The 21,529-nt window shown below is 31.6% G+C and overlaps 5 protein-coding genes across 6 annotated transcripts; all 5 read left to right on the top strand.

Annotated features, from left to right (window-relative positions):
* Positions 1-2,872: 2,872 nt before the first annotated feature.
* Positions 2,873-3,723, top strand: LOC125197475 (major allergen Pru ar 1-like). The gene is made up of 2 exons (XM_048096224.1): positions 2,873-3,120; positions 3,219-3,723. Exons 1-2 carry the CDS (start codon positions 2,943-2,945, stop codon positions 3,518-3,520), a joined length of 480 nt encoding a protein of 159 aa, XP_047952181.1. The 5' UTR covers positions 2,873-2,942; the 3' UTR covers positions 3,521-3,723.
* A 3,366-nt stretch (positions 3,724-7,089) lies between these two features.
* Positions 7,090-8,193, top strand: LOC125197273 (major allergen Pru ar 1-like). Its single transcript, XM_048095998.1, has 2 exons — positions 7,090-7,345; positions 7,691-8,193. Exons 1-2 carry the CDS (start codon positions 7,159-7,161, stop codon positions 7,996-7,998), a joined length of 495 nt encoding a protein of 164 aa, XP_047951955.1. The 5' UTR covers positions 7,090-7,158; the 3' UTR covers positions 7,999-8,193.
* A 1,577-nt stretch (positions 8,194-9,770) lies between these two features.
* Positions 9,771-10,643, top strand: LOC125196663 (major allergen Pru ar 1-like). The gene is made up of 2 exons (XM_048095268.1): positions 9,771-10,045; positions 10,180-10,643. The coding sequence occupies exons 1-2, from the start codon at positions 9,859-9,861 to the stop codon at positions 10,479-10,481; spliced, it is 489 nt and encodes a 162-aa protein (XP_047951225.1). The 5' UTR covers positions 9,771-9,858; the 3' UTR covers positions 10,482-10,643.
* A 2,389-nt stretch (positions 10,644-13,032) lies between these two features.
* Positions 13,033-13,906, top strand: LOC125196664 (major allergen Pru ar 1-like). The gene is made up of 2 exons (XM_048095269.1): positions 13,033-13,302; positions 13,481-13,906. The coding sequence occupies exons 1-2, from the start codon at positions 13,116-13,118 to the stop codon at positions 13,780-13,782; spliced, it is 489 nt and encodes a 162-aa protein (XP_047951226.1). The 5' UTR covers positions 13,033-13,115; the 3' UTR covers positions 13,783-13,906.
* Positions 13,907-15,407: 1,501 nt separating this feature from the next.
* On the top strand, positions 15,408-20,909 carry LOC125192348 (signal peptide peptidase-like). 2 transcript variants are annotated; one of them, XM_048089890.1, is made up of 12 exons: positions 15,408-15,435; positions 16,688-16,782; positions 17,275-17,390; positions 17,492-17,643; positions 17,756-17,841; positions 18,216-18,343; positions 18,533-18,583; positions 18,747-18,833; positions 18,927-18,996; positions 19,456-19,592; positions 19,707-19,784; positions 20,622-20,909. In XM_048089890.1, the coding sequence occupies exons 2-12, from the start codon at positions 16,743-16,745 to the stop codon at positions 20,691-20,693; spliced, it is 1,017 nt and encodes a 338-aa protein (XP_047945847.1). In that variant the 5' UTR covers positions 15,408-15,435; positions 16,688-16,742; the 3' UTR covers positions 20,694-20,909. The 2 variants fall into 2 exon arrangements, with proteins under 2 accessions (XP_047945847.1, XP_047945846.1); XM_048089889.1 differs by lacking the exon at positions 15,408-15,435 and adding an exon at positions 15,906-16,041.
* The last annotated feature ends 620 nt before the right edge of the window (positions 20,910-21,529 follow it).

Raw genomic sequence — 21,529 nt, 5'->3', positions numbered from 1 at the left:
AGAAGTAGGAGAATCATCGGCCAACAAATCTATATATGACCGATAGACAGATTCCCTGGGCGTCCTCGGGCTCCTGTGCTGCATCGACCCACCCACCGACATATTTGGCGGCGTACCGCCCATCCCCACTGCCCTGGGCATCATCCCTCCCACCCCCACCATATTTGGCGGCATACCGCCCATCCCCACTGCCCGGGCATCATCCCTCCCACCCCCGCCATATTTGGCGGCATACCGCCCATCCCCGCTGCCTCTGGCATAGTCCCATCCATTCTCGACATATTTGTCGGCATACCCGCGGCCCCTGGCATCATCTGACCCATCTGACTCATCCAAGTGTACACATTGTAGAACATTTGGGGAGTCATCGCCGGCATTCCGCCCATCCCCGCCATCTGGGGATTCATCCCCGCAAAATTTCCCTCCGATCCGATGGAATCGAGGGTGTGTTCCCTCCGCTCGTGGTGGGGGAGTTTCTATTGTACTCCATTGTGGTAGAAATGAAATTTGTAGATTTAAGAGAGAGAAACTTGTCAACACAAGTGGTGTGAATGAAATGAAGTTGGGGGAGCCCTATTTATAGAGTTTATTAAAAAAAAGTTATTAGATTTATTTTAGTTACATGAGGTTAACCATGATTAATTATCACGTGATTATCCATCTAAGATTGAGTTTAAAGCCATCCGCAGCGGCAGCTCGATGCTGTCTCGGTCTCGTCTCGGCTAGACGAGACAACATCGACCCAGCGATGTGGCCACTCCGTCTCGTCCCGTATCCCTCTGCCGAGAGCATGTTGGCGAGCTGGCTCGCCATGCGCGTCGGCCACGTGGCGAGCAGCAGTTAGGTTGTGACGCCCACTCGCCGGCTCTGCGAGTGGGCGTCGATTTTCAGCGATTTTTAGTTACTTTTTTTTCCACATTCATCTATAAATAACTCAATTTCCGTGGTTTTTAATGAATTTATGAAATTATTAGTATTAATTTAATATTTCAGTGAAATATTAATTGAATTTGTTGAAAATTAAAATAAAAATGAAATGAGATGAATAGTTAAGGGATGAAATGGTTAAGAGATGGAGGGTTGGAGGTGCTGTCTCTTTGTTAAGATGGGGTAAAAAATTCAGTGGAGCTCATGAATAATTAAGGAATGAGATGATATTGAGACATGAATGTGGATGGCCTAATGATTGAATCTCATGAACCAAACAAACTACATATTATATAATCTTGCAAATCGAACACCCCTTAAGTGTTTAGATACGAAGACAAGAAGTGAAATAATGAGATCAATTTCAAAATATGTGGCGTTGAATGAGATTGTTGGGTCTATTGACTTGTATATATAATGTAGTATGATTAAAAAATGCGGAAATAATAAAACCGTCAGAGTTATTTTGATCGGATAATGAAAAATATACTTGTCGACTATCTAAAGTATTTAATAATTAACAATAAAATAATATAAATCGCGTCATCCAACGACCCGTTTTCACGGTGTAGTTGTTGTTTTTATGTCATGTATTTTTCTTCTTATTTTTGCTAGTATTCAATCATTCGTGTTTTTCTGTTGTTTATGTTTGTGTATTTTACTTTTGTGTATCCAATCAAAACATACACTTTTGAGCATTATTCCAAAATTGCCGACCGGCAGAGTTTGATATATATATATTGGTTTAAATGGTGTTTACCTTTGTGTACTAATAGTTATTCGAGTGTTTTTATTTTATTTATTTATTTATATGTTCTAAATCTCTTGTTTTGATAAATTGACGAGTGCCAATTTTTGCATTTCACCGTTATAAATTAATTATGCGCTTTGTACTTCATTATGAGGGGAGTGATCAATTGTTAACTCAATTATTTAATTGCTAACTACAATTAATTTAAGGTCATAGGATTTTAGAAAACGTGTGGTCTATAATTTGCCACATGTAATTTTCGTTTCTATTAATAAAATAAAAAACGATAAAAAATTCTAAATTAGTGTTTTGGATGAAAATGTCAATATAGTATTTCGAAAATATCAACACAATGCTTTGAGAATGTCAACACAATGCGTTGAGAATGTTAATCCATTGCTTATATTGACATTCTACATGTATTATATTGACATATTTTATATAGTATGTTGACATTTCTGCTGTACGAAAAAATTAAAAAATTTTGATTTTTTTTTCAAATTTTGACGTCGGAACATATGCATGCAGGATATCGTTGGAATCCTTGTAAAATTATCTTTAATTTGATATATGTTATATGAATTTAAAGTTTTAGGATTTCTTTTTAAAGTTAGTTATAACTAAACATGTAGTTAATTGACATTAATACCCCTATTGATATTTTTTGGAATTAATCATATAGCCTTATTGACGTTTTTTGTTTTTTGTTGATCGTATTGACATTTCAGGATTGATGATCTAAGCCATTAATTTGAATATCTAATAGCTATTATTTAGTTGTAATAAACAATTAAGTATTGAGTTAATAATATAACACTCCCTACGTATATAATTCATAGAATAATTAATGAATCAAAGCAATAAGATGTTCTATGCGAATATAACGCCACCAATTTTAAAATTCAATATTATAATTATAAGAGGACTGCAATTAATTTTATTATACTACTATAATATTGATACAGACCATGTAACTAATATTAACATTTGGCGCAGAACGAGATTGTTTCGCACTATTGACTTACATTAGTATTATATTATGATCAAAATATGAAAAATTAGTAGTAGAACAATAAAATATGTAAAAGTCGTAGGAAATTTTGATAAAGAATGCCAACCAAATATGACAAATTCTATCCACATTTCACTACAAATAGGGTCATTGGTTCTCACACTGAATACACACAACTCAATTAGTTCTTACTCTTCATTGATCTTATAGTACTACTTGATTATTTCATTTGAAAGAGAAAAAAAGTAAATCATGGGTGTAATTGTTGATGAGCAAGTACTCACATGCTCAATCTCACCAACTAGGTTTTTCAAAGCTTTCTTTGTTGATGCCAAGAATCTATTGCCCAATATTTTACCTACAGTTTTCAAGAGTGCAGAATACATAGAGGGCAATGGTGGATCCATCTTACTGCTTTCTTTCTATGAAGGTACATATATGTATGTGATTTTGTTATTTTATGTTAGCTTTGCTATATATGTGATATAAAACCAAATCATTCATTTTTGGCTAATATATGGTGAATAGGAAATGAAGTGAAGACCATGAAACATAAGGTCGAGGAAATTGACGAGGCAAATCTTGTGTACAAGTTCAGTATAATCGAAGGTGCTAACATGGGCGTTGATTTTGAGTCTGTCAAGAGTGTTAACAAGGTTGAAGCTGGTCCGGATGGAGGTTGCATTCTTAAATCAGTTGTGACATATAACACAAAAGGAGATAACGAGAATGCGATTCAAGAGAGTATCAAGAAAGCCAAAGAAAGTCTTGTTGGATTCTTCCAAGCTGTTGTGGGACATCTACATTCCAACCCTGATGTATACAACTGAAAACAAGACTTCAAAAGATAGAGATGGGCTATGCGTGCAATTTCGTGTGTTGTGTGTTTTCAAATCAAATGTGTGATTTTCAAATAAGTTTTTGATGGCCATTTTATTCCCATTTAATGTTTGTGTGAACATATAATGTTGAAAAGATGTACCAGTGTACTTGTACCTTTGAAAATTGATCAATAAATCATTTTGCTTTTGTATCTCTTTCTAGTCGTTCTTTTGGTTCTTGCATTGGGTTGCTAGAAGATCCATAACTTGAAAATGAAGGAGCATGATCAAATGTTTAAAAATTAAATACAATACTTCAATATTTTGTTGATAATGTGATAAAACAATCTATTAATATTTAATTATTAGCCTTAGTGCCTGTCAACACGACAACTGATTAATAAATTTCATTATTAGTTAATAGTAATCCTAGTATTCGAATGGGTGAATCATAATAATTTATCCAAATGAATGGAGTTTTCAATATAAAGTTATAGTAAAATGATTGATTGTTGACTTAAAATTCTATTAATGGCTAATAATCATTAGAAAATAAAGAAACCAAAAATTATACTGAATGATCAAATTCTATTTAGAAAAGTCGTCATGTAATATTTCATTCGTCCCACAAGAATATACACTCTTTAATTTTTAGTATGTCCCATAAAAATATGCACTTTTCTATTTTTAAAAATATTTAAAAACTAATTACCCATACTTATCATTTTATTTAAAACTTATATCGCTATAATTCAACCAAACATGTGGATCCTACCCTCTACTAATACTATTTCTACTACCTTTTCTCCTTCCCTTTCAATTTTGCATTAAAATTCATGTTAAACTCAACATTTATATTCTTTTGGGACGGAGTATAACCAACTACTTATTTCCTTTCTCTTAAAATATACTACTACTAATTCACAACTTTGAATTTATATAACTATTTCGATTTAAATTAATTTTTTCACAAAATATTAAATTAAAAATAATTTTATAAATTTTAACGAGATCCTAGTTGCATATGTTTGGAAGAATAATAATTTGATAATTTTTATGTGAATTTTTAATATTTTCGATAATCATGTGAATGTCAACCTACTATATTAACATCATGAAAATTATGAAAATAATCATGTATAAGGAATGGCATTGATACACTTTTATATTAAATTATTATTTACAAATTAACACATGGCTTCATTTGAAACCATTAGATCTTTAAAATCATATGGCCTAAATTTGGCTATATTAGTGCATTTAGGGAAGAATTATCATTTACAACATCCATATGTTATGTTTAGTATAATTGAGTTGGAGGTGTAATTTAATAGTGGGTAAATGTTTAACGATAAAAATAGTGGAAATAATATTTGAGATCTTAAATTGTATATATAGTCATAAATCGGGTAGCCACGGGAAATATTCCATCTTTTGCAGAAATTTCCAGGACTTAGACAGTCATTTTAATTAGAACGCTAGTCAAAATTTAACTAAATCTATAGCTTTTTTCCTATTGTTTCTGAAAAGTATGTAGCATGAATTTACTTTTGTTGCATAGAGTCAATAATTGGAAAATATGTATATGTATCCTCTAGAATAGTAATATTAATACTAAGCCAACAATTTTGACCAATATATAGTATATTGAACGTACACTTTTTTTCAAATGTCATTTTAGCCTTCAAATATTTCGGTTCTCAGTAACTTTTCTAAAGGGGTACTGTTGAATATTATGTTCTTTGAAAAACTAAATTTGTAATATTTTATATTTTCTTGCCATAAAAGCTGATGTTAAACCTTATATGAAACTGTTCATACCCATTCTATAATTTTAAAAATTTACATAAAAAATGAAATAGTCAATGTGGATGAAGAGCTCTAGGGATAAAATTAGAGTCTAACTTTATTTTGCTTTAATTTATTTAACTCTTTTCTGTTTGAAACAAGCTGATTAATTCACCAATCACGATATATGTAATTTTTTCGATTAGATAAAAAATCTCAAACCGCAAGAGTGTGGTAAGATATAATTAATTGCCTTGACCTCTTAATTTCCTTGTGGTCTTTGCATTCAGTTAAGTTAAATGGTTTTCTAATATTGATATTTATATTTTTATACGTGAAGTGTTATATTGCTAACTCATAACTTAATTGCTAATTACAATTAAATAATAGTCATTAGATATTCAAATTAAGGGCTTAGATCATTAGTCCATAAATGTCAATACGATCAACAAAAAACGTCAATAAGGTCATAGGATTAATTTCAAAAAATATCAATAGGGTTATTAATGTCAATTAACTACATGTTTAGTTATAACTAACTTTTAAAAGAAATCCCAAAAGTTTAAATTCATATAACATATATCAAATTAAAGATAATTTCATAAGGATTCCAACGATATCCTACGTGCATATGTTCCGGCGTCAAAATTTGAAAAAAATTTCGAAATTTTTTAATTTTTTCGTATAAAGCAGAAATGTCAACATACTATATAAAATATGTCAATATAATACATGTAGAATGTCAATATAAGCAATGGGTTAACGTTCTTAAAGCATTGTGTTGATATTCTCAAAGCATTGTGTTGATATTTTCGAAACACTATATTGACATTTTCATCCAAAACCTTAATTTGGAGTTTTTTTTATATCTTTTTTTATTTTATTAATAAAAATGAAAATTACATATTGCAAATTGTAGACCACACATTTTCTAAAATCCTATAGCCTTAAATTAGTTGTAGTTAACAATTAAATAATTAATTAGCAATTGATCCCTCCCCTTTCTATACATATATTAAAAAGAGAGTTTTCCATTTGCAATCAATTGAAAATGATTGAGTGGCAATTTCTTTAGAGAAATTGTTGGCCACCGTTTAAGTCAATTTTCCTTACTATTCTGGGTCGGAGAGAGAATTTTGAGATTCATTCATTCATCTACTTATTTTCTTATGTTTTTTTCACCCATTCTTAATAAAGTTTAATTTGTTGAATAATAAGATAATAAATATTTGGAATGTGATCAAATGAAAACTCTAAATATTGTACAAACTCAAAACTATGATCTGGACCATTGAAAAATGTCAACTGATCAAAAAAAAACATCAAAGAAAAATGTCAACAAAATTTCTACGATAGTCAATGATTGATGTTGTGTTGATATTGTGTTGATACTGTGTTGACATTAAAATCTTGAAATTTTACACTGTGTTGATATTGTATTGAAACAATGTTGAAGTTGTTTTGAAGAGTTTTTAGTTTTTACAATATATAAGTTTGAATTTTATCACTATCCATAAATACTTAAATTATACTGAAATTTTGAGCATATAGGTGATCTTGTCTTTTAGCTAGTGTTTTTGATAAATCCAAAATTTCAAGATAACTAGAACGATTAAATAATCATCACAGTCAATGATCGAGCCAGACCACATAAAATAATTTATGTATATACTATATAGCAAAGAAGACTTTCAACCAAATAATCACGTATGAAGAAAATTCGTTATAACAATTAATGACACTAACAAATAATTTTACCATCGCTTATAAATAGCCGTTTTGAGATACAATGCCAAATTTAGTTCTTAATTAGCCGAAAAATCTTGATTTTTCAATATCGATAAAAAAAGAGTTTAATTATGGCGGCGATAGTTGATAAGCAAGAAATAAAGAGTTCGATACCGGCGGGAACGTTATTCAAAGGATTTGTGTTGGATTCCGACAACATCCTACCGGAGATCATGCCCGGAGTTTTCAAGTCTTTGGAAATCATACAAGGAGATCATGATGAAGTTGGAAGAATCAAGATTGTAACTTTTTCCCCAGGTAAATAAATACTACTCCTAGGGATAATGATCAATTGCTAACTTTCTTAAGTTGTTAATTTTGTTAACTTATAATAGGGTGCATTAAAACTGTCAACACGGTGATATTAATATGTCAATTCATAATTTTGCTGACATTTCAATGTATTGTGTTGACAATTGACATTATGTGTTGACATTTTTAATACACTGCGTTGATGGATTAACAGAGTTAGCAACTTAAAAAGTTAGCAATATAACGCACCCCCTACTCCTAATATATATATTTATTGAGTTTTTGTTACTAATACAAAATCAATATTATGTTTATATACATAAATTGTGTTCATTTGTTGTATCTAAATAGAGACTCAAATCAAGCCCGCAAAGCATAGGACTGAAGCAATCGATGAGGCGAACTACAAGTACAAATATAGTCTTATCGAAGGCAGTATATTGGGAGATGATTTTGAGTCCATCACCTACGACATCAACGTTGAACATGGTCAAAACGACGCCGTTTCTGTTATGACCTTTGTCACTACTTATCGCCCCAAAGGGGATAACCACCATAGCATACTAGAGAAGGTCAAGCAAAGCCAAGAGAGGACTGAGGGATTTGTTCGTGCTATTGAAGCCTACATTCTTGCAAACCCTCATAAGTACAATATCTGAGTGGAAATTTGAAAAAAAATATCTTGTTTAGATTGTTGGTTTGTGTTTTTAATTTTCATTAAATAAGTTGAATTGTCATCAACGCGCGTGTAGAGTGGTGTATGTACTTCACAAGGAGTGACAATTATTTTCTACAGAACATATTGTATGGTCCATAAATACCATCAAAATTCTTATTTTTCAATCATATAATCAGTATAGTGTGATCCTACGTAAATAGGGATAAAAATTTTATAGTCGGAATTGTGGAAAGTGTATATTCGGCTTCCACACCCACAAATGAGTCGTTATTTATGTACTAGCATATATATTTTCCAATATAAATTATGTTCAACATGCCTTTTGTAATAGATATAGTGCAGACTATTTTTGTTACAAAAAAACTCAATTAACTAGATCCATGCATGATGCATATGTAGATCGGTTGCCAAATTTATGCTCATAATATTATCAAAATAGGATGATGTGCATGTGCCTAGATTCTATAATATTATTATAACAGAATATATAACGTAAAAGTACAGTCCTATTTTATGTTCGTAGAATCATAGGAAGCTGCTATTTTCAATCTGCAAATTAAATAGACATATTAGTTTTTATACTGAGATTTTTTAGTTTTAATTTAATTTCTAAAATTATCAATTTAGTAACACAAATAAAATACAGTTCTCATTTTCAATTATTTAGTACATACCGAAGTTTAATTTTTCAAGATGAGCACTGAGAACCAGTTATGCATAGGCCGACCAGGACCCTGGTTTTTGGCCCATGCCCGGTGGTAGTTGGTCAACTCAGAATCGACTAATCAGTTGCGTTGGACTGATTTTGATTCAAATAAATTAAATCGTCAGTTACGATTAATCGATAATTCTGAATCACCGGTTTCGCTAGTTAACCAGGAATCTATACATAGATCAAGTGTAAGGATATTTTTTCTGCATAAAACTAGCAGTATATGTAAATTATTATCAACCATGTGCGATGAATCAAGTAATTTCTTCATACTAATTTGAAATGAAAGTTTTTACAATCAATATATTCGCTTTTGCCAAATTTAAATTCAACAAATGATACTATAAATACACATTTCAATATTTTGAGAAGCATAAAAAAAAAGAAATAAGAGTCAAAGTCTTGAACAACTATATATTATCTCATATAAGAAATCAAAATAAACTCAATTTTAAATGTACTACTATTAGTAATTTAAATATGAATATTGTACTAATAAAATTTATTTATGAATATAATCCTTAAATAATTTCAATATTACTACTAGGGAGTTATTAAAAAACTCCGTATAAAATTATGTGCATAAGTTGAAAAATCTTGTGCACAGCAAATTGTGCTGTGATTCTAGAAAAAGTATTTGCGTGACAAAATTATGATCGCAGCCTCCCATTTTGACTAGTTTGGTTTTAAATGTTTTCAATCAAATCAACCCGAGTATTGGTATTCCTAGTCAATATCAATGTTACTAGTCAATAAAATAGACTCAATAAAAGAAATTCCAATATTATTGTAGGGATCCAAAATATATTTGTATCAATTTTCTAGACGTTTTATAAAATGTGTAGATAAATGAAGACGTTTTATAAAAGTACAAATTCGTGGATAAGCTTGTCATAAATTCAAAATAGTTTGACTGGAGATGCGTAAGTTGTCCTCCAGAACAAAGAGGACAAATTCCAAGGAATTGTATAGTTAATTGAAAGTGATATGACTATATTAACCTTGTCTACAACAATATATATAGAGTGCCATTTGTTCCACACCACAAATCAACTCACTCTTTCTCCCTAAGAATTCCAGTTTTACTATAATTTTCTTCAGCTGTTAGTTTGATTTTATCTGGAAATCATGGGCAGTGTGATCGTCGACGTGCTACAAATCAACAGCTCAATCCCTCCGGCAAGGCTGTTCAAATCATTCATTCTCGACTCCGACAACCTCATGCCCAAGGTGTTGCCGGGCTTCTTCAAGAGCTTCGAAACAGTTCATGGCGACGGTGGCGCTGGTACCGTCAAGTTGATCACTTGGGCTGAAGGTACCTACTTGTTTATTTACTTTTAAAGTTTAAATACTACTACATACATTTGTCTAGGGGTAATATGTGTATAATAATATTAGTAATGAAGTGTGTGTTCTAATCTTAAAAATTCATGTATTTTTGTCAAATAGGAGACCAGATCAAAAGCGCAAAGCATAGAACTGATGAGATCGATGAGGCAAATCGTGTGTTTAAGTACACTCTGGTCGAAGGTGGAGCTCTCGAAGATGATTTCAAGCTTGTATCTTATGACATGAAGGTTGAAGACGGTCCAGATGGAGGGTGTGTGTACAAGGTGACTAGCAAATACCACACAAAAGGAGATAATCACAATGTAATTCAGGAGAAGATCAAACAAGGACACGAAGGAGCTAAGGCTTTCTTCCATGCTGTTGAAGCATACCTCCAAGCAAACCCCAACGAATACAACTAAATTGGAAAAATTATAACTAGCGTCCGTTAATTTTATTAGTTTTAAATAAATTATGGCTTGTTTTGTTGAGTTTTGAGTTGTCACTTTTTCAATAAAATGGTGTGGTCTCGTGGAAGAATGTATTGATTAAAGTATATTAAATTTAGTGTGTCTTATTATATATATACTCGTATGTAATGTTTAATGTTCCACTGTCTTTAAATCTTACTAAAACAACTTTAATTCATATTTGTGGAGATAATGAATTAATGGGAAAAATAGAACAGTTGTATACAAATTACGTGCACTTGTCAAAGAGTGCAATATATTGCTATCAATTTTCCTAAATAGTAGTACAACCCATTTCCTCTCTAAGCTAAGTCGAATTTTTTTAGGTTGTCTAAGTGTAGCTGAATATTTTTTTGGAAACCAAATGTATTTCTTCTTTCTTTCTTTACTTATATGTTACTTTATTTTTTCTTTATTTTTCTCATTTTGTTCTTTTCTATTTTAATTTATTTTTCCTTCACTTAACTTATTTTTAATACAATTTCTTAAACTATGTGGTGAAAAGAAACGATTAGACTACACAAGGATAGGTACACTTATATCAAATAGTTAAGTTAATAATTAGGTCAGATACATTAGCTATTATGTGCAATAGTATCTTGTCGGCTTTCAATATTCTTTCTATCCTAATTAAAATGAAATGTTACTTCATTATACTATATTTTAACATAATTTTATGCGATGTTATTATGTGAATTAAGTGAAAAGATAAAAATGGAGTGATGATTTTTACTTTACATTGAATTTTTTTTTAAAAATGTCTTAAGTGTTTAAATAATGTATTCACTACAAAATAAAAGCTCTTTATCGAGCACATGTTACCGCGCTAGCACTTTTTGTGCTTGGAAATTTCCGATCATTTTGCAACTGTTGGACGTAGATCATTCTTTATGCTATAAGTTATAACCGCTTCAAAATTTTTTGTATTTGCAAAATTGTTTCAGTAACATTATTTTATGTCTCTGTCCGCCATTAATTATCACATTTTGACTTGACACGAATTTTTTAAGAAATGTAATTAAAAAGTGAATTGAAAAAATGAATTGATTGTGAGTCTCTACTTTTATATATTAGTATTAGCTAGTTTTGTAATCAAACGTGAGTGATATTAAATTAGTAGAATATGAAGTTCATTACTAAAAGTAGTAAAAAGTAATTGTGAAAAGTATCGGTAGACGATCTAAAAAGAAACTACTAACATGAAAGATGAAAAGACTATATTATTTGTAGAAGTGACACTTAGTTTTTGGGGTTTTGTTTAATAGAATATGTGCTTTTGTAGTTAAAGCGGAATATGAAAGATAAAGAATAAATTTATTTCCAATTACACTCGTTGAAAGGACGTAGGAACACATGAAATTTTAAGAATCTCTGCCCCTTATTCATGAGTAAAATATACTCCTTATTTATTTAATATCAAGTTTTATTTTATTTTAAATTTCAGTTATTTTTTAAAATATAAATAAAATAATAAAATAGAAATTGCAAATATAAAATACAAAAAATAAAATAAATTGCAAGCAGTTTGAGAATGATAATATATTCATTAATTTACAAAGAAATTAGTTGCAAACACCCATGTGCTCGAAAAACTTAGTTGCAAGCACGCTTGTGTTCGATTTTTTTTTGCGACGGGCCACATATAGCGAGCACTCTCTTTAGTTTGTATTTTAAAGTATTTCTACCTTTATTGCAAGTACATTAATGTTACGCAAATTAAAGAGCTTTATTTTTGTAATGACTATTTGATTTTAAGAAAGATGTATATATTTGATAAAGATCAGAAGAATACATATAACGGTTTTCGATACTGGCATTCGATATACGAGAAATCCTCTAGAAAGAAAAAAAAATTGCCTGACAATTATTAACGCAGCCTCCCTTATTGACCAATTTGGTAGGAGTAGTAAATTAGTAGTAATTGGTTCTCAAAATCATTTTTACTAGTCTATAAAACAGACTTACTCAACAGAAATTCATATTTTGGAATGATGAAAACATAACATTTTTTTTATCAATTTTCTAGACGTTCGACAAAATATTGCCAGTCTTATCAGCTCAAGATGTATCAGTAATTTACGAAAGTTAATTAATTATGATAAATAATTACATTTATTAGATAAGACATGTCCATAACTAATGATTTAGAAAATTGTGTCTTTGTGAGATAGGATCTTGTGATAAAGTTAAAGGGTGTGACATGAGGAATGAAAAAAAAAAACCTCTATTCTTGAAGAGTTTAGGTGGATTGATAGCACCATGATAAAACACTAGCTCTAAAATAGAAATGACGACCATTTAGAAAAGTGTAAATTAGTGGATAAAGTTTGTCATAAATTCAAATTAGCTTGACTGGAAATGAGTACTTTGTCTAGAAGAGAAGAATTCAAATGCAAACCAAAGAGGTCAAGAATTAAATATAATAAATATAATTGTATAAAGGAGAGTGATATGTCAGTTTTAACCTTGCCTGCACCACTATATATAGAGGGCCATTTGTTCCACCACAATCAATCCAATCTTGCTCTCTAAAAATTCCAGCTTTATAATATTCTTGAGTTGTTAATTTGATTTCATTTGGAAATCATGGGCAGTGTGATCGTCGATGTTCTACAAATCAGCAGCTCGATCCCTCCGGCAAGACTATTCAAATCATTCATTCTCGACTCCGACAACCTCATGCCCAAGGTGTTACCGGGCTTCTTCAAGAGCTTCGAAACAATTCATGGCGACGGCGGCGCTGGTACCGTCAAGTTGATCACTTGGGCTGAAGGTACCTACTTGTGTATTTACTTTGAAAGTTCAAATATAACATATATTTATCGAGGGTAATATGGGTATAATAATATATATTGAGAAACAATCTAATCGATCTTTATATTTCAAATAGTTTATACTCCTATATAAAAAAGAAGAAAATAACTTTAATTTTTTGTGTTTCTATTAAATAGGAGACCAAATCAAGAGCGCAAAACATAGAACCGATGAGCTCGATGAAGCAAATCGTGTATTCAAGTACACTTTGATCGAAGGTGGAGCCCTCGAAAATGATTTCGAGCTTGTCTCGTATGACATGAAAGTTGAAGACGGTCCAGATGGAGGTTGTGTGTACAAGGTGACTAGCAAATACCACACTAAAGGAGATAACAAAAATGTGATTCAAGAGAAGATCAAACAAGGACATGAAGGAGCTAAGGCTTTCTTCCATGCTGTTGAAGCTTACCTCCAAGCAAACCCCAATGAATACAACTAAATTGGAAAAATTATATCTAGCCCTCTGTTAATTTTACCAGTTTTAATTAAATAATGGCTTGTTTTGTTGAGCTTTGAGTTGTCACTGTTTCAATAAAATGTTGTGGAAGAATGTATTGCTTGAAGTTTATTAAACTTGATTTGTCTTATTATATACTATGAATACATAATGTATAACTCTTGTAGTTGAATTTCTTTGTTATATTTAATGTTCCAATATCTTAAAATCTTATTTTACAATAATAACTTTATTGTAAAAATAATATATTAATGTGCAACATAGACAGTTGTATTACGTACAATTTTCAAATAGATATACGCTACGTACATTGCTTTAAAATGTCTATAAATATGGAGTAGTTATTATCACTTAAATCGAATCATGAAATTATTTTGTGAAGTAATAAGTGCAAAATAGAATAACTTACGTATAAATTACTTTCTATTCCAAATTAATGCTGTATCCAAGTTTTAGATAGAGAGGCTATCTTATATGCTAAATTTCAGAAAATAAATTTAAATTATACTATTTTATAATTTCGACTTTTTAAAGTACTCCCTCCGTTTCGCCATAGTTGAGTCATTTAACCATTTCTGAAAATTGTTTTATAGTTGAGTCATTTCCATATTTAGTAACTTTTTTATCTTTCTTACTTTACTCTTTTGCTTTATTCTCTCTATTTTATTTACTTTATACTTTATTCTCTCTACCTTTTCATCTCTATTACTTTTTTATCTAATTATTTAACACCCAACATTCATTTCTAAAACTCCGTGCCCAAAAGTTCCGCCTCAACTATGGCGGAAACAGAGGGAAGAGGGAGTATGTTGTTAGGAAAATTAATGATGCATGAATATGATAATATGTCAATAGTTCATCGATCGGAATTTAGGCGTAGGACCAATTTGTGTGTCAAATTTATGAATAGTGATCGTAACATAATTTTGGCCTACACCATAAATGGCCCTAGCTTCGAATTAATTTTTGTTTCATGCTACCTAAAACGCCTATACATAAATATAACATAGTACTATTTAAATCGAAGCTAAGTTTCATTTTTTCTGAAAGTTTTACAAAAAGTGCCTATGTGCCAAATTTGGTGAAATCTTTTTTTCTTCTCCTTCTCCTTTTTTTTTTAAATAGTAATAAAAATAAGCTTAAAACCTTATTTTAGGGCGCAATATAGTGAATTTCAAAACCCAAATTGCATCAAAATTGGATTTTATTATGGTGGGTGATGTAATGTGGATATTTTTGGAGGTGGATTTTTTCACTTTTTGTAATTGATAAATAAATTAGATAAATAATAAGAATGCTAACAAATAATAATAACATAAGATATATACTATTATATCATTTTTCTATGTGGATTGCTATATATAATTATGGCAAATGGAATTTACAGAATAATCTATTTTCAGATTTCATAATTATTCAAAATTTATTGCCGCGAGATAAGCAATTATCTGATGTGGCAACATGTTATTGGGAGAATGACCGTGCAGAGACGTGGCTCTAGAATGCCTATTTATTGATTTTCATTTTCCTTTAGTTTCTTATTTCTACAGCGTTAAAAAGAGGAAACTATTTTTTTTTCTGAGTGAAATTCACACATACTGGAGGTGTCCCGATCTAAGCGTTCATATTTTGCAGGTGTGTGACAATTTATCTACTCAATTTGATCCTAATTATGTAATCTGTGTTTATACATGTGTATATGCTGTCTTCTTACCTTTCTTGATGATAATTGTTATTTGTTTAAAATTTTCTGTTTGCGAATTCTTAATCAGCAACATCATCTTCCAATGTACAAAAGAACTACGTTCATTTCTTTACAGTTGCAAATCACATAAACATTTGTAACCGTAATTATATAAATACACCATAAAACATGTAATAGTGGTTTATAATTTGTGTGTAAAAAATTGTAGCTCACATGAATTTTAGTCGACTAAATTTACATATTTGAACGCTGTTATCTGCATAAATATAAATTAGGAGTATATCTATATTTTTTTAATCTAATTAATGACATTAAAATTTAAAAACAATTAGTTTCATGAATTACTATAGTACTCAATAAAAGTTGAAATGCAATAAATGAATAATAAAAACACAATAAATAAAAATATTTCCATTTCTCTCCTCTCTCACCCTCTCACCGCGGCCGCCTCAGCCTGTTTTCTTCCTTATTCTCGGCGGACCGACCGCCGCGGCAGTTCCCCCGCCGTGGAATTGTTCTCGCCGTCTTCTTCTCAGGTCAATTTTTCTTCGCCGATGTTGCATCGTCTTCTCCATCGGCGCTGCTTCTTCTTCCTTTCTCAGTACACTCTTTGTTGGATTTTGTAGTGAGATCTAAGATTTCGAATTGATAGATCTTAAAATATGAATGAGAAGATTTGTGAGATATCGAATTGAATGTTAAATTGTTTGAATTTTGCATTGACTAATGGATGTTATGTATTTGGTGGAAGTTTAGTGATGTACTGTGATCTGTGATGTGTAATTCACACCTCGAGTTTTCCCTCTATCAAAGGCTTCTTAATCGACTAATCGAGAAACACAATTTTCTTGTCATTCCTCAAAAGCACTGTGTTATTGAGAATACTCGGCTCGTTTATAATCTAGTTTTGGTGATGATCATACAATGCACAAACAAGTAATTTTGTCAGCTCTCAAGATTCATGTGCCTACTATATCTTTAACACCTAAGACAACGTGTTGGTAGGGTTTAGGGTTTAGGTATTCATGCATATGCTTGTAAAAGAAAGAAAGTGGTGAGTAGAAAATGAGTGATGATTAAACATGAACTTATATGGTGTGATGGTTTCTTGGAGCTCAAATCTTATGTTCCAGTGCTTTATTTCATGTGTATTAATTCCTCATCTTGCATATTACACAACAGACACACTGTGACTCTATAGATTGAGGGACGATTCAAGTTTTCTGAAGTAATTAGAATGAAGAACCATGAGCGTCTTGCTAATTTGGCTCTGGCAGGTATGTCATTTTCTGTTTCATTGAGTTTATATGGTCTCAGGAAAGTGAAACCTGCTGCCTGTCTTTAATTTCTGTGCCACCAAATGAAAGTTATGAACTTAATTTGAGTTGAAGTGAATGTGAAGATGAATAGTTTGCCTTAACCTCATTACTGGATGAGTGTTTTGTGGAAACTTGGTTGACATTCCTCAACTTTTATATGTACTCGGGCATATTTTTCACTTAATTAGGCCCATCATATTTTGTACCCCAACTTGATACAGTGGCTAGTCCTAAAATCATCAAGGATCATATTATAAGCTATTTCTTCCTCTGGATTTGGGAACAACTTGGTCAGAGAGTGTTGTATATGTATTCATAGGCACTAATGTTTCTTTGAAGTTCCATATTCATTTTGGCGAAAATGTATATTTATAAACTGTGTAGTGTGAATAAGTTTACATCATGGTATCTTCTTTTGGTACATTCTGACCTCATGCTTTATTGTTACAGCTTTGACCCTTGCCCCACTTGTTGTAAAGGTAGACCCAAATTTGAATGTCATTTTGACAGCTTGTTTAACTGTCTGCGTTGGATGTTATCGCTCTGTTAAGCCTACTCCACCATCAGTAAGTTGGATTCTATTACATTTCCATTTGATAAAACATGTGGCTTGAGCCTTGAGGAATATATTATCAACTTTCCTTGGTCACACAATTAAATATTTCAGGAAACGATGTCCAACGAACATGCCATGCGGTTTCCATTGGTTGGGAGTGCAATGTTGCTGTCACTATTTTTACTTTTCAAATTTCTATCAAAAGACTTGGTTAATGCTGTTTTGACGTGCTATTTTTTTGTACTTGGGATTGCTGCACTAGCGTAAGCCATTCATATGGATTATGTCTCATTTAGCTTAGTCATCTTTATTGGTTTATCTGGCTTTATATTATGATGTTATATTAATATTACTTACTTTGTGTAAACTTTGTAGGGCAACACTGCTACCTGAAATTCAAGGATTCCTACCCAAACCATGGAATGATAATGTTATTACATTACGTTTCCCATATTTCAAGTGTATGAACTTGCCAATAACTTTGTATTATTTTTTTCTATCATCTAATAGCAAATTTATGGTTATCTTGTCACAATTTTCTCTTGAGAATCCCCAGTTTTGCTGCTCATTTCATTTCGGGTATTCAACCAAAGATAATACCCATATATCTAAGTTGACTTGGATTATAGTTTAGGGTTATATCTTGGCTGTTTAGTGTTTAGTACCAGAATAGCTTTCTAAATTAAAACATTCATTTTAGAATGCGAGTTCTATTTTTTTATACCCAAAAAGGTTATGGGAGCAACAAATTGTAAACACTGGAATACTGTTTAATCTTCTCAACATTTTGTTACTTGTAATATGCTGGCATTCTTATTTATATATTTGTTCGCAGCTTTGGAGTTTGAGTTTACAAAATCACAGATAATTGCTGCCATTCCTGGAACCTTCTTTTGCGCTTGGTATGCTAAGCAGAAGCATTGGCTAGCTAACAATATCTTGGGGCTCGCCTTCTCCATTCAGGTTATAATACATTACAATAACTGATATTTTATCTCTGTGCATCCAACGTACCATATGACGTACCATATGACTCTTGTGGATTAAGCTGGTGCACATTGAAACTTAGAGATCTTGAATCATTATAGTAACATTTATCTGTAGGAGTAGCTTTTTTTGACCATTTTCATTTCTTCTACATAATAATTTCAGGGAATTGAAATGCTTTCACTTGGCTCGTTCAAGACTGGAGCCATTCTACTGGTAAGTATATATTTTTATAAAACGAATGGCTATCACATAACTACCTAGCTTCTCAACTCCATTTCTCTATGAGCCGAGCGTGAGATTTTGGATTTCTTTTTCTGACAACTATTGTTTTCTCCATTCTCTTCTTTTCTTAATGCATATATTCTGCCAATAACAGGCTGGGCTTTTTGTGTATGACATATTCTGGGTCTTCTTCACCCCAGTTATGGTTAGCGTTGCGAAATCTTTTGATGCCCCAATAAAGGTGCATACTTGAACTGTATAACCTGTCTACTTAGCTTGGCCGTTCCTAGTTAAGACTCAGAATTTTGAAAACCTAATACTTCACTTGTTGCAGCTTTTGTTCCCTACATCAAATTCTGCTCGCCCATTTTCAATGTTAGGACTTGGTGATATAGTGATTCCTGGTATGAACTTTTCAGTTTCAGCTATTGATTAATGATTTGGAGTACCTTATTGTTTGTTATCTACTTGCACAGCGGATTTCAATAATGTGCACATGAGTATAGCATCACACCATGTCTTCTTTTCATTTACTAGCAAAATGGTATTTGGTGTGATTCATGTAAAAGTTATGGATTTGAATAAAATAGTTTTATATGCATATATATGTATTATGTATATAGATATCAACTGTAGACAAGTGTTATTACAATTTTGATTAATTTAGATATCACAGTAATAAATAAGAGATACTTCTACTATTAGTTCTGTTGCTTCTTTTTCATGTTTCATCTATATAGGTGGCTTGGAGTGGGTATATGACTATTCTTCCTTTGTTCATTTCATAGGCATTCTTTGTGTATGAGTAGGACTGAATTACCTTCTAGCTCAATCAGTAGTTTAATTTGGCTTGTACTTTTCAGGGATTTTTGTAGCGTTAGCTCTTAGATTTGATGCCTCAAGAGGGAAGGACAGCCAATATTTTAAGAGTGCTTTCCTAGGATATACAGCTGGTCTGGTCGCCACAATCATCGTAATGAACTGGTTTCAAGCTGCACAAGTGCGTAATCTTCTTGAAAAGACTGGATTTGGCCCAAAAAGATCATCTTCATTTATACTATATTTTTGTCTTAATCTTAATCTTTGTGTTTTTCAATTCTAATTAATTATCCAGCCTGCTCTGCTCTATATCGTGCCTGGTGTCATTGGATTTTTGGCTGCTCACTGCATATGGAATGGTGAAGTTAAACCCGTAAGTCAATTATTATTTTGATTTTTATTTTTGTACAATATTAAAACACCCTCCATTATGGTGTATTTCATGTTAGTGTCGTTTCTTTATTTTCCGAGGAAGGTAAATTTGCATAGAAGCTGGTCAATTTAGAAACTTGTGACACTATATCCAATGTGGACTTTCTGATACAGAGAGATAGGTTGGTGGACCGTGAATTCTAGAAAATATGTCTGGCATAAGTAGCATTAATGAACCGACATCAGAATAACTTGGCTAAAAAAAATAGGACGAAATTAAGGGAAAGCCCTTTTTCCTACAAGGAAAGCCTCTGCCACTGCCGTTCAACTACAATGGTGGACAAATTGATAATATCTCCAACTTCTAGTCTTATTCATGAAAATAATAAAGATAGTGATAATGGTTGCATTAAAACAACTCTCTACTTTCACAGAACTGTCATTTATTAATCATAATGATAATGGCTGAATTGAAGACTCACCACCCCCCACCCATCCACTTGCCTCTTCAATACACACCAAATTTGGGTGTGTATCACTTTCCTTGATGTTAAAATAAGTATTTAGAAATGGATGATATGAGTTCCACCTAAAGAGGTGGAATATGATTATTATTTGGGATATGGTTTTATTTATTTTAACCGTATCCAACTTTATATCTACCGAACTATCTGTCCTTCAAACCGTACACCCTCATACTTGCTTTAAGAGTTGTCATTTCTATTTCTAGATTCTGGAGTTTTACATTGAAAATTCTTGGCCTAGCATTTTTGTTTTCTCAAGATCTTCTGAGAAAACATATGAGTTCACTAATTTATGAGTTCACTAATTTATGCAGTTGTTGGCATTTGATGAATCGAAATCAAAAACTGAAGAGACTGATGAAGACTCTAACAAGAAAGCAGACTGAGGCTTGGTTGGTAGACGAGATGCAACTTACAGACATGGCTGAAGGCTTTCATAGTCGACTAACTTGAAACAGATTGTTATACCTGATCTTTGTTATTAGCTAAAAACGTATTAGCCCCTCGTACCCTGCCCAGGCCGATATAAGAATTTTGATGTGAATCTATAACCAGATTATGTTGAGGCCTTTTAGATATGATCCATATTTGGTTTGGGAATACTACAAAGAAAAGAAATAGAAAAAACATACATATACATCTATTGTGTGAATGGGTGCAGATGGCAAAGAAATAATGTAAACTTAGGGCATATTTGAGACTTTTACAGAAATGGCCTAATAGACGAGATGAGATAAACAATATGGGCCAAAACAAAAGAAGAATACTACTCCATGATAGTGATTTCTAATTTGAAGCTATGAAATGTACTGTAAATAATTAATATAGTAAAAATGAATAATATTATAAAATAATAGTTGTACAATTTGCGTTCGGATAAATATGAATGTTATGTTATGGATCTGTTATTCAGAAAATGAATGTTTCGGACTAAACTTGGATTTTAGTCATATGTTTAGAACCAAAATTGACCTTTACTTTATATAATAACACAAAAGTTAAAAAACATTTTGATAAAAAACGAAAATGGACAGAAGAGAGGTTGATCCCCATTCTAATAGCTGAAATAGATGCATTTTGCCACAAAAACATTTAAGCTTTTATATAAAAAGATCAAAATATATAACACCATTAAATAATAAATTTGGATATAAAGTTATAGAGCTGTGATCAATGTCGAACCATTCTTAAAGACCGAACTAGAGACCGAATTTGGGCCATT

The sequence above is a fragment of the Salvia hispanica genome, chromosome 6 (genome assembly GCF_023119035.1).
Source record: "Salvia hispanica cultivar TCC Black 2014 chromosome 6, UniMelb_Shisp_WGS_1.0, whole genome shotgun sequence".
Classification (NCBI taxonomy): domain Eukaryota; kingdom Viridiplantae; phylum Streptophyta; class Magnoliopsida; order Lamiales; family Lamiaceae; genus Salvia; species Salvia hispanica.
The sequence above is the reverse complement of the archived record's forward strand: the minus strand, read 5'-3'. Positions and strand labels throughout refer to the sequence as shown.

What these genes read in the sequence shown, in the direction of transcription:
- LOC125196664 (XM_048095269.1), top strand. Translation starts at nt 13,116, where the DNA reads ATGGGCAGTGTGATCGTCGATGTTCTACAAATCAGCAGCTCGATCCCT. An exon ending in GTTGATCACTTGGGCTGAAG is followed by an intron (nt 13,303 to 13,480) that starts GTACCTACTTGT and finishes TCTATTAAATAG; the next exon opens with GAGACCAAATCAAGAGCGCA.
- LOC125197273 (XM_048095998.1), top strand. Translation starts at nt 7,159, where the DNA reads ATGGCGGCGATAGTTGATAAGCAAGAAATAAAGAGTTCGATACCGGCG. An exon ending in GATTGTAACTTTTTCCCCAG is followed by an intron (nt 7,346 to 7,690) that starts GTAAATAAATAC and finishes GTATCTAAATAG; the next exon opens with AGACTCAAATCAAGCCCGCA.
- LOC125196663 (XM_048095268.1), top strand. Translation starts at nt 9,859, where the DNA reads ATGGGCAGTGTGATCGTCGACGTGCTACAAATCAACAGCTCAATCCCT. An exon ending in GTTGATCACTTGGGCTGAAG is followed by an intron (nt 10,046 to 10,179) that starts GTACCTACTTGT and finishes TTTGTCAAATAG; the next exon opens with GAGACCAGATCAAAAGCGCA.
- LOC125192348 (XM_048089890.1), top strand. Translation starts at nt 16,743, where the DNA reads ATGAAGAACCATGAGCGTCTTGCTAATTTGGCTCTGGCAG. An exon ending in CTTGGGATTGCTGCACTAGC is followed by an intron (nt 17,644 to 17,755) that starts GTAAGCCATTCA and finishes TAAACTTTGTAG; the next exon opens with GGCAACACTGCTACCTGAAA. An exon ending in GGAATGGTGAAGTTAAACCC is followed by an intron (nt 19,785 to 20,621) that starts GTAAGTCAATTA and finishes TAATTTATGCAG; the next exon opens with TTGTTGGCATTTGATGAATC.
- LOC125197475 (XM_048096224.1), top strand. Translation starts at nt 2,943, where the DNA reads ATGGGTGTAATTGTTGATGAGCAAGTACTCACATGCTCAATCTCACCA. An exon ending in ACTGCTTTCTTTCTATGAAG is followed by an intron (nt 3,121 to 3,218) that starts GTACATATATGT and finishes TATGGTGAATAG; the next exon opens with GAAATGAAGTGAAGACCATG.